Consider the following 27,289-nt stretch of genomic DNA (forward strand, 5'->3'; position numbering starts at 1 on the left):
GAGTTGGTTACTGCTGTGAGCTGATTACCATTATTATCTGTGTATGTGGGTAATGGCAGAGCATCTTAAAATCTTTTGATTATAATCTCTGTATATGGGCCTATTCACTGGTTTCATTGCTGTCCCCTGTTGCACATGCACTTCACTTTAGCTACTTAGTTTTCTCACCCATATGTCTTAACCTTGGTGAAGTTTGAAGACAGTATTGAATGCTAAACAGAATCTTCTCTGTTGATCATCCAACTAGATGGTAGCATTGGAAGACAATGGTACTCTAGTGGTATAAACACACTATGGTAATTAAGATCAACAACATGCTTTTAAAATTACTGTAAATCATAACAGTATCCCCTGTTCTGTTAACTCATCTGTTCGTCGAAGATTTCACTTCATTCTTTTACTGTAGTCTTTTCCAGTCTTGCACAGTAGGAGTGGAAAGCTGCTAGGGTTGACTGGTTGATTTGCTTAGTGTGGATAATCACAGTTCAGCAGTGGCTATAGCTGCAAGACAGGGATCTAGCAGCACCCATTCCTCAACTGCTCACCACTGCTTTCCATGGACTGCTAATGGTAGTGGCCCTGTCCTCTCCATTAGGCACCTCTAGGTAGCATACAGATGTATCAGTTCTGTACTAGCTTAGGTACTTTCCTTAAGAAAGAATTTTTCTTCTTTGGACAACAAATTAGAAAAATGACTGCCCTTAACATGGCACAGTAAATAATGCTTCCCAAACTATTTCCCTAGAAGATAGGCAGGAACTAGTTTTCCCAGCCAGGGGCAGGGAGCCCCTTCCACCAGTATATTTGATCCAGAAAGGATATATGTCTGGGCTTGCAATTGGCAGGCGATAGGCAAAGCAAGCATCTCAAAGGCATGTGTGTTATTTCTCTCCGAGCAATTTCATGGATTTGGGATCTATAGGGCAGCATATCTAGAATAGTTTCACTGATGCTAAATTGACATGACTGGAGAGAAGGTGACACAAACAGAAGAGCCTGAGAGCAGAGGGTTTTTAACAGCAGTGACCATCTAGGTTTGTATGCCCAAGTTTCCTTTTTGTTGCTACCAAAGCAAGAAAAGGGAATTAAATAGATATTCAAATGTTTTCTGCATTGGGAAGAAAAACTAACAAACTTGTATGTGTAGGCTGAACAAAGAAGTTAGGAATAACTCTGAGTTTTGTGGGTAGCAGAGTTTCTTCAGTTCTGGAGTCCATGTAAAATTATGTTTAAAGATTATTCAGAAATAGACAAAACAAAGATGCAAAGAGCACTTCTAGCTCTATATATATGTGATATAGTAAAACATAGTAACCATAGCCTCTAATCTCGATTTTCAGATTGTGGATGATTTGTGCAGGTGACATGGTGGGAAGTTTCCCTTAAAAAAACATGGTCTATTTTGAGAATAACTTCCTCATAAGTAGTTCTTATGTTCTTAGATATACTTTATCGATTAAGAAGATAATCTAAAATGTGAAGAAAAAAAATTTGAAAGATTTTGAAGTTTTTCAGACCATCATGGATAATCAATGAATTCTGAAACGATACTGTGACTGAAAAGCAGATGTCTTACAAATTGTGAAAATACTTGAACATTCTGAACTCTATCTCCTGAGTACAAACTTAGTCTTGATTAAGTATGACAGCTGATTATAAAAAAGTGAAGTTTTACTGAAAATAAAGACAGGAATTTATCTACAAGACTGGACATTAATAGTTACATCTGTCTTTTTTGCACCTTTCAGATATTTTGCTGACTCTTTGAAAGGGCAACTTTTTTTTCTCTGGAGGGAGTCAAATTGCTTTCTTCTGGGCAAGGACACCCCATTAGTTATGAGACCTGTGGTCGTTTAAGGGCTTGGTGCAGCCTCTCCTGATTCTTTATTAATATTCTGAAGAAAGCTAATAGTATGTTCAGATAGAGTATGCAAGGTTTTTACTTTCTGAAGTCTGGAGTAGTGAAAGTAGTTCTGATTCTGGGATTGATTTCAGACTGTGCAGTACTTCTGCCTTACAAAAAAAAAAACAAACCCAAAAGGCGCTTTATTGCAGCAGCTTTGCGTACTTGTAGAAAGCCTTACAAGAAATTCAGAATATCTTGCTTATGGCATAGACCCATCCATGAATACAAAGGCAAGCACAAATTTGATTCTGTGCAGATTATATGTACTAAACCAGTGCTGATAAAGTACTCTGTGCTTATTTGTCATAGATGGATATAGGACTAGGATTCAGTTTGCTGTGGCTTGCAGCAGCTCCTCCGCCATCCCAGGATTCTTTGCAGCCCTCAACTGTCTGAAGTGTGCTGAGTTTATATTCCTTTTTGAAGTTGTCAAGGACAGCTTGAGTTTCAAGGATTGTTGAATAAGACCATGGACATGACAATGCTAATGAGTGCAATACTTGAAATCTGAAGGAATCAAACATACAAGAGAGCACTGAAACTGCCATTGGACAGTCCCCTTTAATGTGACATTCTTCAAACTAGTCTCATGAAAAGCAGTCAGAAAATAGAAATCACTGGGTTTTAAAACCTCGAAAGGAAGTGTGATGTGGTTTGATGGAACTGTAGAATCAGTTGCTTTTGATGATGGAAGGTGTCTTGGAGTTTGAGAAAAGCAAGAACAAATTATCTCTGATTCTTTGCTTTTACAGGTTATTTGCAGCAGAATTGCTCATGTTACTCTACTAAGCATCTTTAAAATAAGATAGAGATGTTTCAAGAATCTATTAAAACTGTTTTCTCTCTGACTTCTCCATCTAGCAACTTTAGGCTAGCTGTGCAGGGAGAGGAAGAGAAAGAAACTAGAGTTAAACCTGTCATCTTAACTTATTTTGTTGCTTGGGTGCATTATTTCTCTCTTGACTCTGTTGTGAAGAGGAAAGGCTTGCTCACATGACAAGTAGAGCTCTAAGGATTACTTGCATGTTATGAAATGCTTGAAATTCAGAATCTTCTAATGTATGGTTACCAAGAAAATTAAAAATTAAATTCCATTACAGTTGTCTTTGGTAGTTCTGAGGGAGACATGGCCTTTCAGCAGACTTGAGCTTCAACTTTCTTTGGAAATAAAGTTCCAAGATGTACTCAAAGGGCAGTGAAACTTGGAGTTGTTTCTGTCAATAGCACTGTGCCAGTTACTGCTCCCCTGTTCTCTTTTAACAAAACTAGGGGTATGTATTCTGGATCTCCCTCTCCTTCTCACGGTGCTCTTATTTGTGGAACTTTTGCTCTGCTGTTCCCTTCCACATCCCCAGTGTCCCCTCTGGGCTAAGCCTGGCTGTCCCAGGGTGCCCACCTCCAGTACTGGGGACTCCTGCACCACCTGTGGCAGGCTGCATACAGTGTAATTGGTTTGAAACTGCTGGTATTGCCTGGCTAGCTGCTAAGCTCCTACTGGCTGGCCTCTCTGAGCTCTGGAAAGCAGTGAACATCTTTTTTTTTTTTTTTTTTTTTTTTTTTCTGGCAGAACAAAGTGAAGTTCCTCTTTAGTAAGGCAGCTGACTTTCATAAAGCCCATAGCAACCATATCCCTGAGAACATGGTATCACTTTGACAAATATCAGTCAGATAAAATAGTAGGACCAGAAGTTATTCAGCAGTTTAAAATTATTATGCTGTAGTTTTCCATGCTGTGTTCATGGAGGAAGTCATGGTACTTAAATGCTTGCACTATTCTTAATTACTTAAATTGCATAAAGATAAAAACTGTTCCAGGTATACCAGCTTCCTATACCTTCTCTATGAGTGGCAGTAGCCCTGCCTTGTGCTTTGCAGTAAAGATAATACTGCTGCATTACAACATAAAAACTGGTTATACATACTGAAAAATCTGTAAGTGTGTAGCAGGAAGGAGCTCTAGTTTTAATAACCTTGTCCACTTAGTATTCTTAAAAAAAAAATTTAAAAAACCCCACAAAAACCCTCAAAATCAACCCACCCTCATGTAAACTGTGGTAGGATTGCAGAATTTTGTCAGTTTGAGAAGCAGCATCTCTTTTGAAGGTAATGGTCTATTTAAAGATGCCATACCATTGAGTTCTAGTAAGTTTCTCTTTTGAATATAATTGTCACATGAAAATGTTCTACTTTGTTTTGTAAAACATTGCTCCCAGTAATTTGTTTCATTATTTGATGTGTGCTCAGACTATGTAGGGGTTATTTTTTTTTTCTTTAGAGACCCTGAAGGCGGGTTGGATTCTGTGGGAGCAGCAGATGCTTAGCAGCCTTGAGCTATAGTGTATCTTTTTCCAGTTCATCAAAGGAGATGTTTTATGTTATGCTCATTTTATATTTACTTGGTATATTTACTTGCAGCACGTAAATATGTTGTATATTTCGTGTTCAGAAAGATGCTGAAATTCAAGAGAGAACAGTTTTGAGTAACTGATTGCTGTGGTTGTCTCCATCTGCAGTAGAAATAACTAGTGCTGAAATGTTGTAGCAGCTAATTTTCATTTGAAGAATGTGTTCCAACATTTAAAATTAATATTCAGGAACTTAGTGATTTTTAATACAGTACCTGTCAAATGAAATTTTGTGAACTACTGCTCTGTAGCACAGTATTTGTACAGTCTGTAACCTTCCAGAGAAGGAGTAACATCCAGAAGTTATTTGTAGATGAAGACTTCACTGCAATAGCCATTTATTTCACCTCAACCTCCTACCTTCTAAATTTAATACTGTTTGATGCTTTTCTGTATCTCAAGTCTCAACATTAACAAGTGGGAGAAAAATTGCTCTTTAATTTAAAACGAGTTTTCTCAAAGCGAACAAGGCTCAAGAACATGTATACATAGCCTTTAATGCCGAAAACAAGATTCTAGTCTAAAAAACTAGCTAAATGTAACGTAATGAATTTAAAATCTAGAACTTTTAATGTCCCTATTTATAACTAATTTTTAATACAGACATTCATTTTAATGTTTCCCAAACTATGTCCATCTGACAACTGTAGAGTTGTTCCTTATTTGATGTCGAGACTCTTTGCATCTTTAACAGGTAGGATTATTAATACAAGAATAATATTACATTGATCTTTTTCTGGATCTTACTTGGTTCGTTCTTCATGTCTTTTTCTTCTCCCTGTCTTTGTTTGCGCTCTTTGTAAGACATCAAGTGGTCTGGTTTACAGCTGTTGGAAGGTTTGGATGTTTTCTTTTTTCCTGCTCTGTGTTGGACTCTTTCCTAGCAGGTTTCTCTAAGAGGTTTATTTGCACCAGCATTTCTGTTGACCTCTTCATGCCCAACGGGCATGGGGAGTTGAGTCTGTGTGTCGCACTTGCTGACCATCTTTTCTGAAAGAGAGTTCTGTTTTGGGATAGCATTATAAGTTGAAGTGTAGGGCTCTACATTAAAGTGTTTGTAATATTTGTGTATTGAAGAAGATTCCAAGCATTACTTTGGGTTTGGTTTTTTTCGTTTTCTTTTTAAAAAGCTGTTAAGGATATGGTCACATACCTACCAGCCTCTGAAAATTGCACTATGCGAGCAACCTGTTTCCTTAGAATTCAATAGAAAAACAGGCAGCTAAGCACTTCCCATTACCTGTTAAAATACTTCTATAATTTTGTTCATTCCCCTCTGAGAATGAAACAGTGCAAAATGAGTTTAACTGCTGACCATAACGCTTGTGCAAAGAGGTATTGTACTTAAAAAAACCCCAACCAACCAAGAAAAAAAAAAAACAACCAAAAACCCCACAAAAACAAACAAACAAAAATAACCCAAAACAATACAAAGTGAGGTTGGAAGTTGGGCATTGATAGTATTAGCCTAGCATTAGAAAAATTTGAGATATAACTGAGTTTCCAGTTACAGATTTCTCTCTTCCCTTCCACCCCCCACCAAATGAGACTACAAACACAATGCATGCCTTTGGACCTTCTTACCAAATATTGAAAGTTCCATTAAAAAGTTATGTTCTGCAACCTCAAAAGAATAATGTAGTAACACATCATTGAACTGTATTTGGATGTTGAATGCTGGTTTGTGGTTTCTTTGACCTTAGAAGAGAATGGCTTTTTGTTTGCAATCTGTAAGTTTTCTTATCACTGAGTACAAACTTTCTTCTAAACATGCTTTAGTGTTTCAAGTTCTGAAACATGATGGCCTTGAACAATGAACATTTGCAAGGAGTGTTTGCAGCATGGGTGATTTCTGTCCTTGAATTTTATTTCTGATGATTTCTTAAAATTGAAGTTCAGCTCAAGGACCTTCAGCAATAATGCTTCTAAAAAGTGCAGTGATTTGTTTCTTATTTTAAGTTTGGGGCATGCTGTTTTGGTTTGCTTTCTTTATTGAAGTCAACAGAGATGATCTGTATTTAGATACAAATACGTTAAATGTATCAAATACCAGTGACTTGGTTGTCTATAGTAGCAGTCCCAAAATAACAACTGGTGTCAGAAATGTACATTCGTGGGCTGACAGTTTAAAATTAATTTCACTATTTTTACCTTATTTGACCACATTACTGAGAGCTTATCTCAGATAAGGAACTAAAAGTAAGTGAATGCTTAAATTTTGACCCACTTACTGCATCTTAAAGTCACGGGTTGTATACAGTAATGTAGAAAAGTTACGTATTTGTATAATGTCACTGCAGAAGTATTCTTTCCTCTTGGAGCTTCCTGCCAAATTTAACCTTTTTTTTTTTTTGTGTGTGGGGTCATAGCTGAAGTTAAATCAGTCCTAGACATGCCAGTGTTGGCTATATAATCATGCTTTGTTCTCTTCACAGTGACTAAAATCTGTGTTTTGGCAGGTGTGCTATTAACTTGGAGCTGATAAGTTAGCCCTCTCAAAAATGCAGGGAGTAACTGCTTCATTTCTGTGGTTCATTATGGGACAAATTAACCCTTGGAGCTGGTTATGTTTTAGTATTAAATGTTTGGGCAGTTTTGTGATTTTTGTTTTCCATTAGGATTAGATGCCAGTGTTCTTCCTGAAACTGACTACATTTATTTCCTCATGTGTTGTGTAAAAAAAGAAAAAAAATTTACTTTTTAACTCAGTACTGAATGTTACAGTAATTATTGAGTCAAAAGAGCAGGTTTTCCCTTCCATTTTCTCCTCCCAAGAGAAAGAGAGCACTGCCAAGTTTGCAGAGTTCTCATTTCAAAATAAGTGGGTTGCCTTTGCTATTAAAGAAGATTGGAGTTCTTGGAAATACACAGTCCTGAGGGGCTGTTCCTCAGCTACTGAAGAAACTGCAAGGATGGAATGCAGCAATCCTTCTACGCCACAGAATATGTTTTGATTTTTTTTTTTCTCCCTCCCAAGTTTTGTATTCTATATTAAAAAAAAACCAAAAACCAAAAAACAAAACAAAACCTATCTCATAATTTGTCTGTTGCAGGGTGGGTTTTTTTGTTTGTTTGTTGTTTTGTTTTCCCTGCTTTGTTTTGAAACAGGTTGTTTGGCAAAAATTGTTTGAAATCAATAAGGCTCTTTCAAACACTCTGTATAAAAGAAACTTAGAGCCTAAGTTAGAATTCTTTATGGAGTGTAACCTATTAAAATTCCTTATATAAATGATATTGAAGGAGTTTCATGTTAACTGATGGGTTTGAAGGAAACTCAATGACTAAACTTGACTGAGCATCTACAATCAGCGTTTAATTTCATAACAGAGGGCATATTTGAAGGATTTGAGAACATTTTTTTGTCCTCAGTTTATTCAACTGTTTCTTTTCAATAGTAAATTTTATCAGAAATGATTTTACAATGAAAAAAGTAGCGAAGCTGGATTCTATCTGTACATCTCTTACTAAAGCTAGATGTAAAGGGTTAGCTCTATTAATTCTGAAATACTGCTTGTCTTCTCACTTACTACAGTAGCTGATGTGTGGCTTCAGTTAGCATCTGGCTGTGTGAGGAGGCTTCCCCACCCATCTCCAGGCACAGGTTCTCCCCTCTCCCATGTGTCAGCAGAATCTCTGCGTGCGTGGTCAGTAGCTCTGAGTTAAATCAGCTGAGGTATCCAGCAGAAAACTACTCTAAGCTGTTTATTTGCAGGCTTTATTTTTTGCTGAGCTGTCTCGCTAGTTGAGTCTCTCAAGACCAGCCAGTTGCTAGACTGTGAGTGGGGAGGGGAAGTTGTCAGGATGAGGGGTTGTAACTGGAGAGCAGATTAAGATAAGTATTTTAGTGACAGCAAGCTCTTATGGTCTTGGTTGTGACATCAGCCTACACCCTTACGCTTCAGTTTGGGTAGTAAACTTCAACTTTAAAGGTAGAATGTGTTTTTAAGTGTTTTTAATGTTTTTGTGTGTGTATTTATATTAAACTTTTCTAAACTGTAATTTTGAACTGACTTTTTTGTGTGATATTTTAATTTCAGTACATCAAATGCACCTTGATATAGATCACAAAAAATAAAGCAACAAGGAAGTACGTAATTGCTGAGTGTAATATGTTACGATGAGGAAAAATATGCCAACTGCACAAATACTTCCGTGTATTCAGAAGCCATGTATGCTCCTGATTAGCTTGAAATATCAAATTGCATCAAATCTTGTTCTATTTACTTAACACCCCCCCCCCCCCCCAAAAAAACCCACCCCTAACCTATAAAGTGTTCTTGGGGTGGGGTTTTTTGGTGGTTTTGTTGTTGTTGTTTTTGGTTTTGTGTGTGGTTTTTTTGTTTGTTGGTTTTTTTTTTTATTAAATCTTGAAAAAGTGATTTGATTAATGATAGGTAAGTTAACTTGTTAGTTCTGAAGGAAGGCAACCTCTGTCATCTCTTGCCCCTGGATGCTATTTTTGAGATTATAAACCTCAGCTGCATTGCCCTGGTGAATTCTGTATGTTGCATGGCATATGTTGGTTTACTTTGTTTTGAAAGGAATGGCTAGGTCTTGAATTTCAGGTTAGGGAAGTGATTAGTATGTTTTCTGAAAGCTTCTGTCAGAGGAAACTGTACTTGATGCATTATATGTTGGCTAAGACTCCTTTTGCAGTTTGAATGTAAAAGCTTTACTTTGCTTTACATTTTGTTTCTTTAGGAACAGGAAGAAGTTCTTTAAAAAAATAAATCACTATTTCATGACAAAGGTGGTGGTCTCTAAGGAATAGAGCCACTTTGCCACACAGCCACTTTGTTCTGTAGAGTTTGAAACTAGAGTATTTTAGAAATGACTAATTCACTACCTAACTATTATTGCTAGTTGTTCTTAGCATTTCTTTCTAATCTGCCTGCATTTTGGTCACTGTTTTATTGCTTTGTAAAAAAATAACAGCAAGGAAAGAAGAAAGAGCTTAAAAGAAGGTAATTGCTGTGTCAAGTAAGTAGGGAAGTTTCCTGGTAGGTGCCGCATAACTGAGTGGTTTCAGTTTTAAAGCTAAGTTTCAGTGTTGACTGATTTCCATGTAATTGTAAAATTATGGAGGAATTGCTGTAATGAGGGAACTTTTCTTAAGTGTAATATTTAAATAGAGAACTAAACTTAATATTTTATTAAGCAGAGTACTTGAGAATGTTTAGCGTACAATCTGCTTTTGATTTTTTGCTGATGCAATATCCAAATCCTGCATTTTTCAGAATTTATGGGTGATTTACTGTTTAAATGATTATTTGAATATGTAATTATAAACGCTTGTTACCTCTGGTACTTCCTCTTACTGCACCATAGAAACTTCTGTTTTGCATTACAGAACTATATGAACAGCAAGTGAAGCACAAATGGCAGGCGGTAAAGTAACTTGTAGCATCTCCAGCCTGTGCCAATAACTTGTTAAAACTGCTTCTTTCTCTCAAGTTTCCATTTGCCCAAAGTTGCTTTAATAATGGTTATTAAAAAACTGAAGGGAAAGCAAAAAATGGTGATGCAAGGTGTGTTGAAGCTGTGGAAATCTCTCATCCCTCTTTCTTTCCTTTTCCATTTCCTCCAGACAGCCAGGTGATTCCCTGCCATTCTCATGCTTTGGTGGTTTTCTTGTGCCACATATCCCACTGTGGGATGTGTTTTTCTTATGATATTGGTATTTGTCAATTCATGCTGTCAAGGACTTTTTGTGTCAAGTCTTGTTTTGGCTTTCCAATTGGGAACACTTTGTTCAGGATTATTTCATTTTTTTTTTTTCAATGTATGTTGGCTTCTGTGAGGTAGGATTTTTTTTTTTTTAAACTAGATGATTTTTGACAAATACATATAAGAACAAACTGTTGCTTTCAATTTAATATAAAAATTAAGAAATGGTTATATGTCTTCTGTTAAGGGATGTAGATGATAGAGGAGTATTCCTGAAGTAAAAAAAAAAATAAAAAGAGGCATCCTACGTACATGATCAGTGTTTACAGGATGAGATTCCCTTGCTGCTGACAAGCTTTAAGCTTAATCTAGCGAGATAATCACCATCTGACAGATAACTGGCTACAGAGATAGCATTTGTTATCCTGATAACCCATAAGAGAAAGGAAAGGTGTTTCAAAAGCATGTGCTGTAGAGGCAAGCATATCTTATTTTGTATGTATTAAAGATGTGTTGATCAGTTAATGTTTTCACTGGGATAGTTAATTTGTGATTTAAAAGCGTAATGTTTTCTCTGTGGTAGTTAATTTGCAGTTTAAAAGCTGGGCATGTCTTCTATAAGCAGTGTTGAAATTTTAGTTTCTAATTACAGTCAGAATCAAACAACAGCTCAAAATAATGGAGGTGGGTCTCTTGATACTGACAAGGTAATTTGTGTCCTTAACTGAATATGCAACACTTGTTAAGGGCTTTTTCCTGCTTGTTAGTTCCCCGGTAAAGATACAAGGTTGCCCTGCTGGTTTTGTTGTGTGTTGATTTAGTGAATTAACGAACCAGATTCACTTGCAAACAATTGGAGAGGGAACTTACTGGGTGTGGGGGGGGACATGACACAGATGACAGTAGCAGCATTGTCTGGAAAATCTCTGTTTGCAAGTAGAGATATATAGTATAACATCTTTCCTTTCTTTCTGGTATTCTCTAAGAGTAACTTTATCAGTGGTGGTAAATGTAGTGGACACGTAGGCAGTCTTACCTATAATCATCGTAATTTAAGTAGCTGTACTGTTAAATAGCTTATATTTGCAAAACTCATGATAGTCAGCTATTTAGCAATCTGTAGATCAGGTAGCAAGAAGCAGTTAGTGGCAAATAACGAACTTGGAAAAATGAGGTTAACATAAAACTGCTTAACATTTTATTTTTATGAGTAACAAAATAGAGAATATAAAGAGCATATAGTAGAAGGTATAAAGGTAGTGTAAAGGTGATAGGAAGGACAGAAAGGACTTGAGTATTTCAGGATGATTTTTTTTGAAAGTTTCAGCATGAAAAGGTAGTTTGAATTCAGTACATCTGAGCTGTTAAAAAGCCAAGTCAAATCCTTTGACTTGGCTTCTTTCAGAATACCTTGTTTACTCAGTTGGTTTAAATGGCTTGTGAGAGAAAATGGTCACCTGTGAAAGTGCTGAAGTGCCCTATGAAAAATAAATAAAACTGATTTTATCTGCATAAAGTCTGTATTTCAAGAAATTTTTCAAATGAAATGTTGTGTTAAATGGGGACTTAAGAGATAAGGTTGGAGAAATATAATCTACATGTATTTAATAACAAAAAGAAAATTAAGACTGTAGGAAATAACCTGCATTGAAAGAGTAGCATTGAAGAGCTTAGTGCTCTTCAGGAGGAGGTTTCCTGGGTGTTCTGCCAACTAAAAGGTCCCTCAGGCTTGCTGTAAATACTGTTTCTTAAGCTACATGAATTTTAAGAATTAAAAAGGAGAGAAGCTGAGACAAGAATGTGAGCCTTTAATTTAAAATTATACTTTAAACAAAATGCTTGCAATTGAAATGAATACAGTTCATCTCTAGACTTTCAGCTTAGTTCTGAAGGTAACACTGGAGGTGTAGTTCTTGTCCTGTCTGAATTTGGAAGAGCAGGCATGCACCCCAGGAATCTGGTTTGTCGAGATGTGCTCTTTTGTATTATTTCTTGACTGGTTGCAGCCTATCTGTCCATATGCAGGCTCTCACTTCAGTTTTTCTTTCTCCAATAAAATTTCAATTAAAGCTCATAAGAAAATAAAGCAGAGAAGGCAGCTCTTGGCCAAATCTGGCCAGACCTGGGCTACCACATCACGCATCTCTAACCTGAGCTGCTGCAGTTCCTCTCTTACCCTTTGCTCTCTGTAACTCAAAGCGTGTTACTGCCAAAGGGGAGAGTTTGGAGAGGGAGTGATGGGAAAGGAATGGCAAAGGGATGGGGGGGGACTGGGAGCATTTGGGTGGGATTTTACTAAGACTTGTTCCTCATTTTTAAGTCTAAATTCTGTGCTTTTCCTGACTAAGCACAGCTTGCATAGCACCAGTAGAGTTTTGGCAGAGAGATGTTTCTGGCTCTGTGTGAGTAAGAAACATGGACTTGGGAAGTACCAACTGGCTCAGCAGTCCAGTTCCGTTGCAGTCTTAGGCAACTGTTTGATAGATTTTATTTTTTAAGTGTGCAGAACATCTTATTTGCATCCTGTTACACCGTAAAATACTTGCGGTGTGCCATAAGGTTAGTAGAAAAAGATGCCAGCTGTAACTCCCCACCCTTAGAGACATGAGCATGTCTCTAAGATGGATCAGCCAGGGTACCTGGGAGAGTATTTTGGCAGTAAGAGTGCTGGTAGCATAAGTCTGCATCCTGTTTCTAGATATGGCTAACTTCTGTTCTCATAACTTCTCACAGCCTTTGTTTAGCCTAGCAAAAAGGACAAGCTCTTCTGATTTTATGTAAATAAAAGACATTACAGGATCCTTACTATTCTACTTCCATTTTCTGCATCTGCTTCAGTTTAATTTCCTGTTGCTGAACACGTGAAGTTCTAGTCATCCAGTATTTCGTATGAGGTCTTCTGCTTTGTACAATTCTACTGATACTTCCCTGTTTCTACTAAAAAAAAAACCCACCTCTTTTTTTAGTTCTTTTTAAATTGCATGAGCTACTTGCACAACTATGTGTGTCTGCTGGTTTTCCTTCTGTTAGCTGTATCATTAAATAGCAGTATCTTTGTTACGGATGCTTTTAGAATCCTCGTACTCTTACTGCAGTGTTGAAAGTGTCTTGAATTTTTAGGATATGCACAATATCATATCTACTGATTTCAATACCACTTTACTGCATAGCATTTGTATGTTTTCATTTTTTCTCTCTGACTTTAGGATTTTTTGGCTTTTATCTTCAACTTGTTGATTTATGTCTCATGGAATTATTGGAAAATAACATGCGATAACATCTCTTCCCCAGCTGAAAATGGTTCTGGGCGTGCACTGTCTCCTATATTCAAGCAGTGCCTGATACGTGGAACCCTAACTGCTTCTGTGATGTTAAGTTTACTCTCCCCTTGATCTTATTGCAGAAAGGTAGAGTCACAAAGAGGGAGGTGTGCTAAACTCAGAATTGAGTTGAAAGTGGTGTTACCAATAGGAATCATATGTGGCCTTAAAATATTCAGTCAAATGTTTATTTCTGGCTGTAGTACATGCAATATTTGGGTAATAGTCCAAGGTGAAGTTTTACATTAGTTTGATGCAAAGTAGTCTTCACATCCAACTTGGTCTCCTTCTTTTAGATATTGAATCATTCAGAAACTGTCATAGTCTTTGGTTTTGCTAATGTCAAAATAAATGAGGTGGACATAGGATTTTCCTGCAATTCTGCATTTCTAATCTCAGGTTTTTTGGTAGGTGTGAATTTAATTTCAAATAGGCTTTGTACTTTTAAATACTTTGGGCTGTGTTTGCCAGCAGTAAAGCACTTTATATGACCTTTTTGAGGAAAATGAAAAAGTCTGAAGAATGTTAAAGTAAAACAAAAAGTGCTAAACTGGGTCTTGCCCAACTTAACACTGCAGGTATATTGGAGCCTGGAAAGACAATTTAAAGGATTTGAAAAAGAAACAAGTGGGGACTGAGTGAACAGAGGAAGCATGAGATTGTAAAATGACTTCTTGCAGGTTAGCAGCCAGCAAGGGCCAGGCTGCTGTGGAAGTGGCAGAAGGATGCTATAGTAAAGGTTGCTAGGCTACTGTGAGGGAAGCACTTCTGGAGCACTGCTTAACTATGCTGAGCATTTTTACTACCCAGCTGCTAAGTAATCTGTGTATAGTATTGCTGTTTTCCTGGCTACCGGCCGGAAAGGGAAGTTTGGACTGCTAAGAAACATTGTCCCTTTGTAGGATGAAACTTGGTCATATGCCAGTTGTTACCTTTTGCAAGACTGACTGTTTTTGGTTTCGGTCACATTGACTGACAAGGAATGTCAGGAATTCTGCTGAACATGTTTGAAATGGAATAGCAAACAATAGGTCTTTGATTCAAGTATAAAAGTATAAAATCTCTTTCATTAATTTGACTTGTTCTGGTGGTGCTGTCTGGTGAGCTCTTGGTTTCTCTACCATCTTGGCTTTCGTTTCTGCTACTCTGTGTTCAAAGAAGCTTACTGAAAATGGAATGTGAGTTCTTTTCATCTGGATTTGTGTCATTTTTGAAATATTTGTAACAGTGTAATTAATCTGTACCAGTAAAAATGCAATTTTTTGCAATTGCATATGCAAGGTCATCCGTTTTTCCTCAATGAGGGAGGGTAATTCTTCATCTGCTTTTTTATTAATGAGTTCTCTGTACTGTGTTTTGCAGTACTTGTAGTTGGAAAATACATGCATTTATGATTCTTCTTATTTGTCATTTGACCTCTGATCTTTGTTCCAGGAGATCATTTTAACAGTTCAAACTAACAGTTACTACCATAGACATGGTGGAGGAACTGAATATTGAATTAAAATTATGGTGTGGTGTTAATGATGTTTTTTTTTGCATCTGTTGTCTCTCTCCTTGTCGGCTCTTACACAATAACCCAGTTCTATTTTCTTGTAATACACCTTCACAAAATAGTGTTAAAACTCTGCCAATACTGTTGTTATAAACAAGTCAGACGCTGAATGCATACTGTAGGCTGCAACAGAAAAAAAAGGATAACTTACTCTTTAACGTCCAAAGTACAGTGGATGTCGTGTAACATGGATTTTATCCAAGTCCAGTGTCTTGTTGCCAGTGGAGGGCTCCAAAGGCAAGCTAACTCCACTGGTATGTAGTCTCCCAACTTGTACTGATTTGTGGTCCAAGGATTTCTTGAACTTAAATCCATTTTTTATTTTTTTTTTTTTTAATATAAATGTTCTTTACGGAGTTGTCTTCTGTGAATTTGTGTAGGTCCTGTTTAAATCTATTTAAAATAATAATATTCACATACTATGCCAAGAATTCTAAAGTTCACCTACCTGAGTGTTGTGTGAACAACTGCCACGTGTTTGATTCTTATCTGCTAATTTTGCTCAGTGATGTCCGTTTCTTGTGTTGAGAAACAATAAACAATTGCTACCTACAGCTTTCTTGGTTCCATAGGTGGTGTTATAGATTCTGTTCTCAGATGTTTCTTTTCCTGGGAGAAGACTCCTTGTCTATCAAGCATTCCTTTCGGCTGTGGATATACTGTTTTGAGCACCCTGGTTGGGTCCTTCTCCATGCCTCTTTCAGTTTTACACTTTTGGAGATGAGTAGGAGCCAGGATTGGGTGCAGTATTAAGGATGGATGTTATAAAGTGACACAAGGCGTCCTGCTTTGTTTTCCAGGTCTCTTATAAGAATTCTTAACATTTGGTTTTGGTTTACTATTGCTATTTTCATTACTTCAGAACCTCATTCCAAAGTTAATACCTTTTTCACACCCTGTCGTCGTCTGTGGGATGTTGGGGTTTTGGGCTTTCTTGAACCTAAGTGCTTTACTTTACATCTCTTTACAGTGGATTTCTTGTGCTAGTTTAATATCTACTCATGCAGTTGCATAACGAACTCATGCCACTGTAGGTATTTCTCGCTTTCATAGCTTAGAATTGTCAAAAACCTTTTTCATGTTGTGAAAATATTATTGCTTTTTTAATAAACATTTAAAGTATACAATTATCTGTGTGGTAAGAGTTGTTTGTGAAATTAATAGCAGGACTGAATATTTTTATTTGATTCCCATTGCATTAATTTACAAACTCAATCTTTTGCAGTTTTGTTGCTAGAGAAGATGGAACATGATGACATCTGTAATAAAACTCTGAAGATTACAGACTTTGGTCTGGCTAGAGAGTGGCACAGAACAACCAAAATGAGTGCAGCAGGGACTTATGCGTGGATGGCTCCAGAAGTTATCAAGTCCTCCATGTTTTCTAAAGGAAGTGATATTTGGAGGTAAGAAGTTTGTCTGCTGAAGACCATGTTCAGTAGAACTGCGTTGATGTTTTTCAATGATTTTTTTTCTGTGTGTGTGGTTTCCTAGGTTATTGTCTCAACATATAGCAAGTATAGCTGTTCAAGAAACATGCTAATTTCTCAGCATTTACTTTATTTGATCTCTTTAGTCATTCATGACTTACAAATTGGGGGAGGGAGACGGAAATAACAGAAAACTTTTTTGTTTTGTTTAAAGTAAGCAAGATCTCATTAAAAGAAGACTTTAAAATATCTATTGATTAAGATACCTAAGTATTTTATTGGATTCTTAATAAAAACAGGCATATGCTCTTAATACATTAATACATGATTCGTCTTGTATTGGTATGTTTACTTTATATCAGATGTTTGAAAAGTCTCATTCTGCATAAAGAAATGGGGCCAGCCAGTTGTTACCTTATACGTCTGATAAATAAAAATGAGCTGCAAACCAGAACTTTGCCTAATGTTAAATTAGTTCTGGTTTTAGGAATCTAGAATGTGATCATGTGTAAAAGTGAACATCAGATCTAAGCTTTTACATTTATAGAGGTTTCACTTTCAGAAGCTGGAGTGAGGAGAATGTATTTAGCACAAAATTGTTTTAGCTTGTTCTCTAATTTTAAACTTGGGAAACTCCCTATATTAAATTTGTGAATTTCTTGTTAAAGACGTTATGGTGGATCACATAAGTAATGGCTCTCAATACTGATGCTATTTTTGAGTGGTGTAGTATGGGATACATGTATTGTAAAAGGTAATTTAAACTTTAGGTTTAATTTAGTTCTGTTTTGTGAGTGGGAAAAAGCAGTGGTTGCACAATAGGCTCTAAAAGCTGCTGTGCCTCACCCTGAAAAGTCTACATTTCCTTTCTTTTTGGAATGTTTTCCCTCTGAAGGATCCAGGAGAGCTATTTGGGAAAGGAGGGGAGTACTTGAATCTGTTTTCTCATGCTTTCTTATGCATGTCCTGTGTTGTATAATTCTTAAATAGGGTCCTATTTTGCTTAGATGCCTGATCTTCTACGGCATGAAGTAACACTTTTGGTATTCTCAGGATGATTCTATATCTGCACTACTGTTTTGTGACACCCATTTGTCTTGTGTATGGAACCAATTTTCAGCATTTCGTTTCTGTTTCATCAGTTTGAGTTGATGCCCAGTTGAGAAACATCTTTGGCTTCATTCTTTTTTCCCATTCTTTCTTTCTTTTTTCTTTAATTTTCTTTTTTTTTTTTTCTCTTTTTTTTTTTTTTGCGGGGTGGAGGTTGGGTGTAGGCGTTTCCCTAATCAGCTGTATTCCATGCTTAATTACAGGTCCTGTCCAGTCTTGTTGCTGTGATTTTAGGTATCTGAGGGGGTATGCTTTGGTGCAATTATTTTATATTCTGCTGCAACATTAGTTTACATTTTTGGAACCTACAGTATTTCTCTTCTTCGCCTTCTCTCCTGCACGCCTCTCTTGTAAAAATGTAAGTATTTAGCTTAATGGTGGACGTCTAACAGGAGAGGTTTTTAAGTAGAAAGGCTGTGTTGTACGGTATAGTTTAGACCTTCTTGGCTTCTAAAGTTTTTCTGCTTACTGCACCTTGATCTATTCTGTTGCTTATCTTTACTCTTTCTTCAAAAGAAATGCAAATAAAGAACACCCTTGTTTATAGGAGTGGTTTTTGTTTTAAAAAGCATACAGGTTACAAATTTTATGTATGGGGGTCTCTAAGATAATAACACAGTGTATTTAAGGAAATTTCTAAACTTCAGTTACACATACTGAGTGTTGAGTCTCCAAAAGAAATTTTCAGACCTCTCACTGATGGGAGGCATTTGAGGCTGCTGAAGTACATTCACAGTTGCAGATAGCCTTCCGGAATCAGACAGTGCTTGGAAATGTTGTGGGAGTATTGTCATGCAGAGCCTTCCAGGCTGCATGTTCTCAGGTGTTGTCCTAGATAGCAGAGCTGGTGTTTTCCACACCTTGCATGTGTATCCTTTTGATTCCTAAACCAGAGTTACAACTACTGCGTTTATCACTCTTTGGCATATGCTTCCAAATTCCCAAACAAGAATTATGCTCTTTCAGGCCTACTCTTCCATCGATTATCACACATTTCCTAGTGGTACGTCAGTCTTGGTTTTGCGTATGGAGCTTGAAAGTGCAAATATGCCCACAGATTTCCAAGTGCTAATGGTGTGCTTCAGCAGTAACATACGCCTTCATTGTACAAGCTCTTGGCAGAGCAAGGAAGCACTTCCTGCACGGTAGAATTAGCAGCTGCTTTTGCCTGGCACATTCGTATGATTTTGAAGTGATTCATGTGGCAATGATTAGTAACCTTTGCTTTAGAAGATAGATTGTAAAATAAAATGAACTTTGAGAACTTTAATTACCTTCATTTTTATCAGCTTTTAAAATATGTAAACCCAGCAACTTACTGCTGGAATGAGATACAGTAAGGAGTAAATTACATCTGATGGCAGGAGAATAACTTTTAATAATGAAAATACTTAATATACTTTCAAAGATGTGTCCTTTTAGGTTTTGTGGTTCAAAAATTTTAAATTCAAGCATATTATGCCTGTATTTTTGGCCTTTTGCTAAAGATGTAAAAGGACATGGCTTCTGCTCTTTAAAAAAGCTATTTCTTAGAAGCTCTGGCTGTGTACATAGGACAACTGTACGTGGGCTGGTGAAATTTAATACACAAAGTACCTACATCTGTAGTTAATAAGTAGTTGTTGTCCTAGATAATGATAGATTAGTACCTCCCAAAAACTCCAACGTGGCAGGAGTAGAATGTCTTCAGGGTTCCTCCCCACAGTTCCCCCCCTACAGCGCCTGGCTCTTGGTATTTGGTATCAAGACTGCTTTCATTAAAAGAGATGCTTTCAGGCTGTTGCTGTATTGGTCTGTTTAAAATTTTACAACCATCTTCTTGTCACTCTTGAGAATTACTTAGGGTTAAAGGTTTAAATTGTAAATATAATTACAGCTAATAGTGTGTCACAACTTTTATAAAAGGTGGTTTCTTTTTAGTTAAACTTACTGTTCTGCTTCAGAGGGCATGCTAAAAAATGCATATAATAGTCTGAACAAGGGAATTCCCTGAATTAAGAACAGTCTACGCTTGCTGAGAGAGCATGGCATTATTTTTACACTTTCTTCAAGCTTACAGATGTGATGTAGTTCTGAAGAATTCCTCCATTATGCATAAAATGTGTATGTACCTCAGGAAGTATTGTTCTCATTACTGTCAGAAATACCACTGATTTAAAACAAAATTGGAATTCATTCTTCTATCCTTCTTTGAGTATACAACCAAGTGCAGAGATTAGACTGGAAAAAAATGGGAGGAAATTACTAAGAAGTCTAAGACTTTTTTTTTTTTTTTCTTAATTACTCTGTTTTGGGGGGAATAGACTGTATTCTTCAGCTGTTGATTAACTGTTACCATTATAAATTCATCAGTTTCCTAAGACTTTACAATAGGCAAAATTTGCTGGATGAACAGAACGTAGATAAACAAAACTGCTGATATTTGTGCTGATATTGCATAGTTTGCTGTTTTATTTATTAAAGTGATGTTGTAAGGTCTTGTGCAATGCTGAATGACTTTTTCTCATTAAGGAGAACGTGATAGAAATGCTTATCTAGTGTGTGGTGTTCTGCCCATCACATCTGCTGTAGTGGAGGTGGTATTTCTAGTATAAGGGGTACGTAGCCCTTACCTTCCCAGTGCTGTATGCACTTCTCCTCATGTAGGAGGGTTCGATCCAGTCCTGCAAAACTCGGACGTAGTTTCTTCACACAGCTGGAGAGAAAGGGCAAGAGCAATGCTTTGTATTCCCTTTGCCTGCTCACTTTACTGTTCAAAAGCAGCAATAGATTGTCCTTTGTATACTTGTTCTTCAGATAGTGGTTCCCAGGCAGGAAGAGGAGGAGGGTGGGCAGGAGGGAGGAAACAACCAAACCCAGTTGTAAAGTCCACTTTAGGTTTACGTTCTAAAAGGAGTAATTCCTGCTACCACAAAAACTACTGTGAAAGCTGTGGTTTAAGCCATGACACCATTTCAATGGTGGTGGAATAGGAGCTCTAGAGCAACAGCAGTGAGCATGCTGTCTCAGCCCTTTTGTAGGGGCTTGGGTCATTTGAGCAAGCCAAGCATTGAGCATACAAACCCAAAGAAGGTACAAGCAACACCCAGCTCTTCTGGAGTGGAGAGCATAGCATAAATTTTCATGATTAATGTTGCTGTAATAGGAATTCCTATAATCCTTGATTTCTGTGCCTGATGCTGATAAAAATTCTCTTCATTCCACCACCTTTCACTGGAGACAATGTTGTATTGTTTGGATTGTTTTTTTCCTACTATGGAGAAAATAATTGTGTGTGAATAATCATTTCTCAATCTTGTTGCATCTTCTGTGGGAAGTGAAAAATTAACAGGCCTTTATGTAACACACACAGGATTAGAAATGCAAACTTCCAAAGAAAGCTGAGGCTTTTCTGGTGTTTCCTATTACTATTTAAAAAAAAAGGGCAAAAAATTCTAGGTAAATTGTTGTGATCTGTTTGGAAAGGGGAATGGCGTGAATGCTCTGCTGAGGTTTTCTTTTTTGCTTTGTTTTGTTTTTTTTTGGGGAGGAGAAGGTTGCTTGTTTTCCTGTCATTCAGACTTCTGATTGTGAGATGTACATGGTACTGGCATTTCTATAGAAGTGACTTCAGGCTACATTTTGAATAGGAGTGCAAGTCAGAGTTAGAGTCACGTCCAGTTTGGTTAACCGCTGTTAGTGGAAAGGAGCAAGATGACTAAAGTAGAGGTGTCTCTTAAAGGCATTCAGCTTTGATACAGAAAATCCTCATGAATTTCAGTACATGGTTGGGCAGATACGTGTTTGTTCTTGAGTAAACAATGTGTCAATACTCAGAAAATAACTGTTAAAAAAATTACCTTTTGTAGTTATGGAGTGTTGCTGTGGGAACTGCTTACAGGAGAAGTTCCTTACCGTGGCATTGATGGCCTTGCTGTGGCTTACGGAGTTGCTGTCAATAAGCTTACTTTGCCCATTCCATCCACCTGTCCCGAACCATTTGCAAAACTAATGAAAGGTATCTATGTTGTTTCTTCCTATCTATTTAAATAGTTGTGGTTTGGGGGTATGTATCTTTGCCTATAATAGTCATGGGGTTGTAAAATAAACACCTCATTTGATAATGTGCTGTGTACAAAGTATTTTGGTTTTCTTTACACAGCAATCTGGTGTTAGGGACAGTTGAATGTGTTTATGAGGAAGTCATATGGTATTACTGTGTACTGCTTAAGTTCTTCAGTAGTGACAAAGTACATTTTTTTACTCTGGTTTTCCTTTTACGCTCAAATTGCATTAGTTTTCATAAGTTACAGGGTATACTACAGATCAATACAACAGCAAGATTAAAATCCCAAGGGGAAGAACTGTAAATGCCATTTTTTTTTCCTGCATTATTTCTTCCCGAGTAACAAAAATGTTTTGGAGATACTTTAAAGAGAAATAAACTTTTGTATGCTAATGGGTGTTTCCTTGTGTTTAATGAATTTCTTTACCTTTTATATGTGTCCCTTCTGTGCAGTACTGTTAGTTTTGCTATTTCAGATCCTAAAGATAGAGATGAAAAAAAATTGACTATTAATAGAAAAAAAGAGTCTTGCGAGTACAGGTAGGTACATGTCACTTCTATAAGCAGAAAATGGAATTAGGGAAGCCTTGCAAGTAAAGGGTACACATTAGAACTGTGAGTACAGTAACAAGTAACTTGAAATTCATGTAATTCTTCAAAAAGTTATATGTATGATTAAAAACTGATGGGACTTTGATAAATTCTAGAATGCTGGGAGCAGGACCCTCATATCCGACCATCGTTTGCCTTAATTCTTGAACAGCTTACTGCCATTGAAGGGGCAGTTATGACTGAAATGCCTCAAGAGTCTTTCCATTCCATGCAAGATGACTGGAAATTGGAAATTCAGCAGATATTCAATGAATTGAGGACCAAGGAAAAAGTAAGTTTATTTTTCTAATTACATAGCAGGGAAGGAAGGGTATGTGTGTATGTGCATTTATGTGATACAGGGATTTTGAACTTCTGAACCGTGGCTTACCAATATAATACAAGAAACCTGTTTTAAGAGTGGAGATACACTTGAGAGGATAAACTACTTGGAAAAGAGGATTTACTCTCTCATTAAAATATTATTAACTTAAGTCACCTGCTTTTGTTGGATGTACTATTAAATTCCATTAATGCATTTCTGGACAGTATTTTAAGATAACTCTAACTGTCCTGCAGCAAACTTACTTTAGAAAAAACGTTTGAATACTGTTTTTCTCAAATTCGAGGCAATTTGCTTTTCCTCCTCCTTTGACAAAAAGAATAAACAATACTGTCTACTTGAAACTATAGCTAGAGGTGTTTCAGTTGAAGTGAAATGTTAAGTTTGACAGGAAATGTAATGTTACTGTAGTAAGTGAGGGTTATCATTTGAATGGCTCATTCAAGAAGTACAGGCAGTTGAAAAAGAAACATACCCACACCAGTCTCCCAAAATAAAACAGGTTGTAGATCTGTAAATGTGACACATAGGCTCTTTTTAAAATATCCTTTTTTTTTTTTTTTTCCTTGGGTATTTGAATACACCAGCTAAAAACCAGTTTTTATTTACCCTTTAGCTAATCTTTCTAACCACTGCAGATTTTCAGCTGCTGCTGAACATTCTCCTCAGCTGTGGGAATGAAAAGCTTCTCATCCTGTTATATGACTGTATCACGTGGTTTCTTTTCAAAAAATGGAATAGTGGTTTTGGCTCTCTTCATCCTGAACAGACTGATAATATTCATCTATTTCAGTGTTTCACTTTTGGAAATATTCTTGACAGGTATTAATAAGATTGGTTAGACCAAACTTGTACTCATGAATCGGCAAATCCAGTTTCTCTTGTTCATGATGCAGATCCCTGTTTCTGATCTTCTTTCCATGATATATCTTTCCATGATATCATATCATGATATGCTTGTGCTAAATAAGTGCTCACTGTGAATTCTCTTTGCCCTCTCTTTTAGTTACTTCAACTAGTTTTCGATCACCCTGAAGTTTATATTTTTATTTAGACAAGTTGGTAAAGACATCAGTTGGAGTAGACCAGGTGTCCTCTTGAGTCTGTATTAAAAATGCTTCTAGTAGAAACAGATTCCTTCTTTGCAGGTCTTCCTTGGAGTATAATTATTAGCCAGTACATGTTTGTTATGTTTCATGAAGTGGTAATAAATGAGGAAGAAGAGAATTGATATGCAGTGACTTGTGAAGAAATCTTTATAAAAGATGTAGTCACTTAACTTTGATAAAAGCAAGTAATAAACTCTTGTCTTGCAAGTCACTATCAGTAGCCTTCGTCCCTCACTTTTCATCAAGTGTCACAAATGGCTGTTGGTGGACTATTGGCTGGTGATGGGTATGACATTACAGATCTACTGTAATATCAGTTTATGTGTTATCAGAATGTATTGATGACCACTAAGACTGCAGTATCATCCATAATAATCTTGTATACTTTCTATCTGCCTTTTTTAGCACCCTCTGCTTTTCTCTCTTCCATTTAAGTTCACGTAACTAGGCATTGTCTGTGTAGTCTCTGACCTGCCTGCAGTGGGCATACAAGTTGCTAGAGCTGGGCTGTGTGCCTCTGTAGCTGTCAGATCTTTTCCTTTCCCAAATGGGTTATAGTCCCTGTACAGAGAGTAGAGACTCTTGTTTTTACTTGCTTTGGAATCACCAGCCACTGCGTTTACTTGCCACAGCCTGCCATAGAGCATAACTTTCTTTTCTGCCCCTCCAGCAACTCCTCAACCAACCTTTTCCCCCTTTTTACTCCTGGAGCAATTGTAACAGGCATTCCCATTCAGGTGGTTTTTGGGGTGTTGTGTTTTGTTTGGTTTGGTTTTTTCCTGGAAGCATTAGTCCAGTATGCAATTTATCGTTGAAGAAAAATCTGACTAAATCAAGCTTCGAATTAAATAAGTGGTGCAAAGCTTTGGGAGAGGAGTCACATTTTTGGTGTAAAAAGTGAGTTAAGCTTAATTAGGGAGGGGAAAAGATGAAATGAAATTTACTTCTCATATGCCAAAGTAAATGCATCTCTAAAGGCATCTGCCCTAATTAGGTAAACTTGTTTGAGAATGCAAGCATGTAATTTCGACTTAGACAAGGTTTTCATATGTGCAGGCTTATTTAATTTGGCACATTATCAATTTTACTGTCAAGCACAAGGGAGAAAGTAATGCCTGTGAAGTATTTATATAATAATAGTAAGCCAAAAAAGTGCTGCATGGAGTCTCATGCCCCGTAAAGGAGGAACTTCTGTAGCTGGAGGAATTTCCTCAAGGGCTTGCTGTAAATGAGTGATGGTGACGCCCACTCCAAAAGAAGATCACAATCTTCTTTTGACAAATGCTCTTGAGCAACTTAAATATAGAATTTTTTCCTAGCTTCCTTACAATGAGTGTTTTAATTGTAGAGTGGTATAGAAACGTTGCATAACTAATTGCACTAAGTCTGTTTTTAATTAGTTTATTTGGAGTAAATACTTAATCTCTCAGTGAGGAAACACTACTACTTTTTCTAGACTGCCTACCTTTTCAATATGGGTCTTCAAGTTTGGCCTAGTTACTGAGCTTTATGCAGCCTGGGCTTGAGGACAACAAGGAATGAATGATCAACAGTGTCTCCTAATACATCTTTATTACTGCAGTAATACAGCAGTAAACATATTTTCTATTTGCAGTCTAAAGTACCTTTATTCTAATACCGAATTCATGCAGCTTCTGCTTGCAATCCTTGTTTTAGGTTGTCCAGTTTGAATGGATAGGAGAAGGAGGAGGAAAATGAAAATTTGCAGCAATCTCTAAATTAAGGGATTAAATACCTTAAAAAAAACCCCAAACAAACCAACCCAAACAAAGAAACAAACAAAAAAAAACAAGCAAAAAATCCAAAACCTTACTTAATGGTGTGTAGACAGGTTCCTTTGAATTTCCAAGAGGCAGAATTGCCTTTTGCAAAACTATGTGTGTTAAGCAGAGTGGATTTAAAAATGGAAAAAAAAAAAAAAAAAAAAAATCCAAATATTGTGTTAAAAGAAGCTCACTCAAAATTAGCAAACCGTATGAAATTTGGCAGTCATTTCAATTATATTTGAAAACAATAAGCAGTATGTGTTTGCCATATTTGTAAAGAAACAACAAGTATCTTTGTAAGATAATTCTCACTGAACCAGTTTGCTTCAGTGTTAACCTGTCTTGATGTCTGTAGTCTTTTTGGCAAGAACAAAGAGGTGTTTTTCCCCTCATTTGAAAACACCTAAGTACTATAGTTCAGAAACTAATTTATTCAAAACACAGTGAGAGTTAAAAAGAACCAAAAGTTTGGTTTTTTGCTTTTACTGTATATGATAAGGAATTGTACTGCCATACAATATTGCTGGATGCTGATGAGCAGTCTGCTCTGAGAAAAACCCCAAACAATATCCCAAACAAGCAAAAAAACCTGAACACCACCACAATTATGAGATTGTACAGTGACAAAATTAATTAATTTTAAATAGGAATAAGATTCTTCTATGCAGAACTTCTAGCGTAGCTGAATTTCAAATGCTGGTTTTCTGTTTGAATTGAATTTCAATTTCTATCCAGGTAGCATTTACACAATCATATGTAAAAATGAAAGATGCATCTAGTGAGAAACTTAAAGTATCAGTCCCATCATAGCTTCTCCTTTTCCTGGAGTCTCTTTTGTTAGCACTACTGCCTACAGTATTTCATGTATAATATGCCTCGTACTATGGAGGGAGGTCTATGTAAATTTCAGATGTATTTTAAGAGATCTTGAAGCTGAAGATCATTTTAAGGTGGTAGGTTTAAAACGATTTAGCTTTGAGGATTCACGTACCTGTAAAATTAACTAGCTTCCTTACTAAAGCTTTTCTTCTCCAAAATAAAAAAAGAATAAAGGGAGAAAACCAACTATATTCTATGGAATCGAAGGTTGGAGAGTCTGTGGTATAATTGAGTGGTTAGTAATTGTTTGATGTGGTACAGATACCTGCTAGATTTTAATTAAGAAACAGCTGTCTTCTGTCTTGTGACTTGGTTTATCCTATTACAGTACTCCTCATCTGGTGTAATACTGATTGCTTTTCTAGATAGAAAAGTGCTACTTAATACATGGCTGAAAACCAAGAAAGGTTAGAAAATTTAAGAGAAAGGCATTATTTTGTGTATTCATCAGGTCATTTGCTTTATGTTACTGCATAGGAGCTGTGTAAGAGCAGCCCTCATGCTATGGAACACTCTCTGATGTGAGGTACTTGGAGCACGCTATCTGCTAGACTGTAAGCTGATAATCTTCGATTGGATGTGTTGTCCCCATTGCCAGTGCTTAACTGCTCTAAGTGACTCAAGTTAAATGGTTGAAAGGAAATCTGTATAATGCTTGGTGTGTCTGGATACAGAATCTTGGTTTATGGAGAATGGAAGGTTGTCAGAAGGTTGCATGTGCATGTGTATATAGTACATCATGAAAATAAATCGGGAAATAAAACCTACTGTGCATTTCATATCTCCTTTAATACAACCTTCGCATTATTACTTAGTTTCACTGTGTGAATCTTATCTCCAGGAGCTTCGGTCACGAGAAGAGGAGTTGACAAGAGCAGCTCTTCAGCAAAAATCTCAAGAAGAATTACTGAAACGCCGTGAGCAGCAGTTAGCAGAACGAGAGATTGATGTACTGGAGCGTGAGCTGAATATCATGATATTCCAGTTAAACCAAGAGAAACCCAATGTAAAGAAGAGGAAGGGCAAATTTAAAAGAAGCAGGTTAAAACTTAAAGATGGACACAGAATTAGTTTGCCTTCAGGTTTGCTTTTTTTTTTTAAGTTCACAGTATTTTTTACAATTAAATATGCATGCTTTCCAT

General features: G+C 36.7%; 1 protein-coding gene across 4 annotated transcripts in view; it reads left to right on the top strand.

The window, feature by feature from the left end:
* The window catches only part of MAP3K21 (mitogen-activated protein kinase kinase kinase 21), a 42,710-nt gene that overhangs the window by 2,255 nt on the left and 13,166 nt on the right, over positions 1–27,289 (top strand). For all 4 annotated transcript variants that reach the window (XM_030499845.1, XM_030499848.1, XM_030499849.1 and 1 more), the window contains exons 2-5: positions 16,079–16,259; positions 21,242–21,390; positions 22,146–22,321; positions 26,989–27,229. In XM_030499845.1, coding sequence (XP_030355705.1) covers positions 16,079–16,259; positions 21,242–21,390; positions 22,146–22,321; positions 26,989–27,229 — 747 coding nt within the window. The remainder of the gene's footprint in view (positions 1–16,078; positions 16,260–21,241; positions 21,391–22,145; positions 22,322–26,988; positions 27,230–27,289) is intronic.

This window comes from Strigops habroptila, chromosome 10 (assembly GCF_004027225.2).
Source record: "Strigops habroptila isolate Jane chromosome 10, bStrHab1.2.pri, whole genome shotgun sequence".
In the NCBI taxonomy this organism is placed as follows: domain Eukaryota; kingdom Metazoa; phylum Chordata; class Aves; order Psittaciformes; family Psittacidae; genus Strigops; species Strigops habroptila.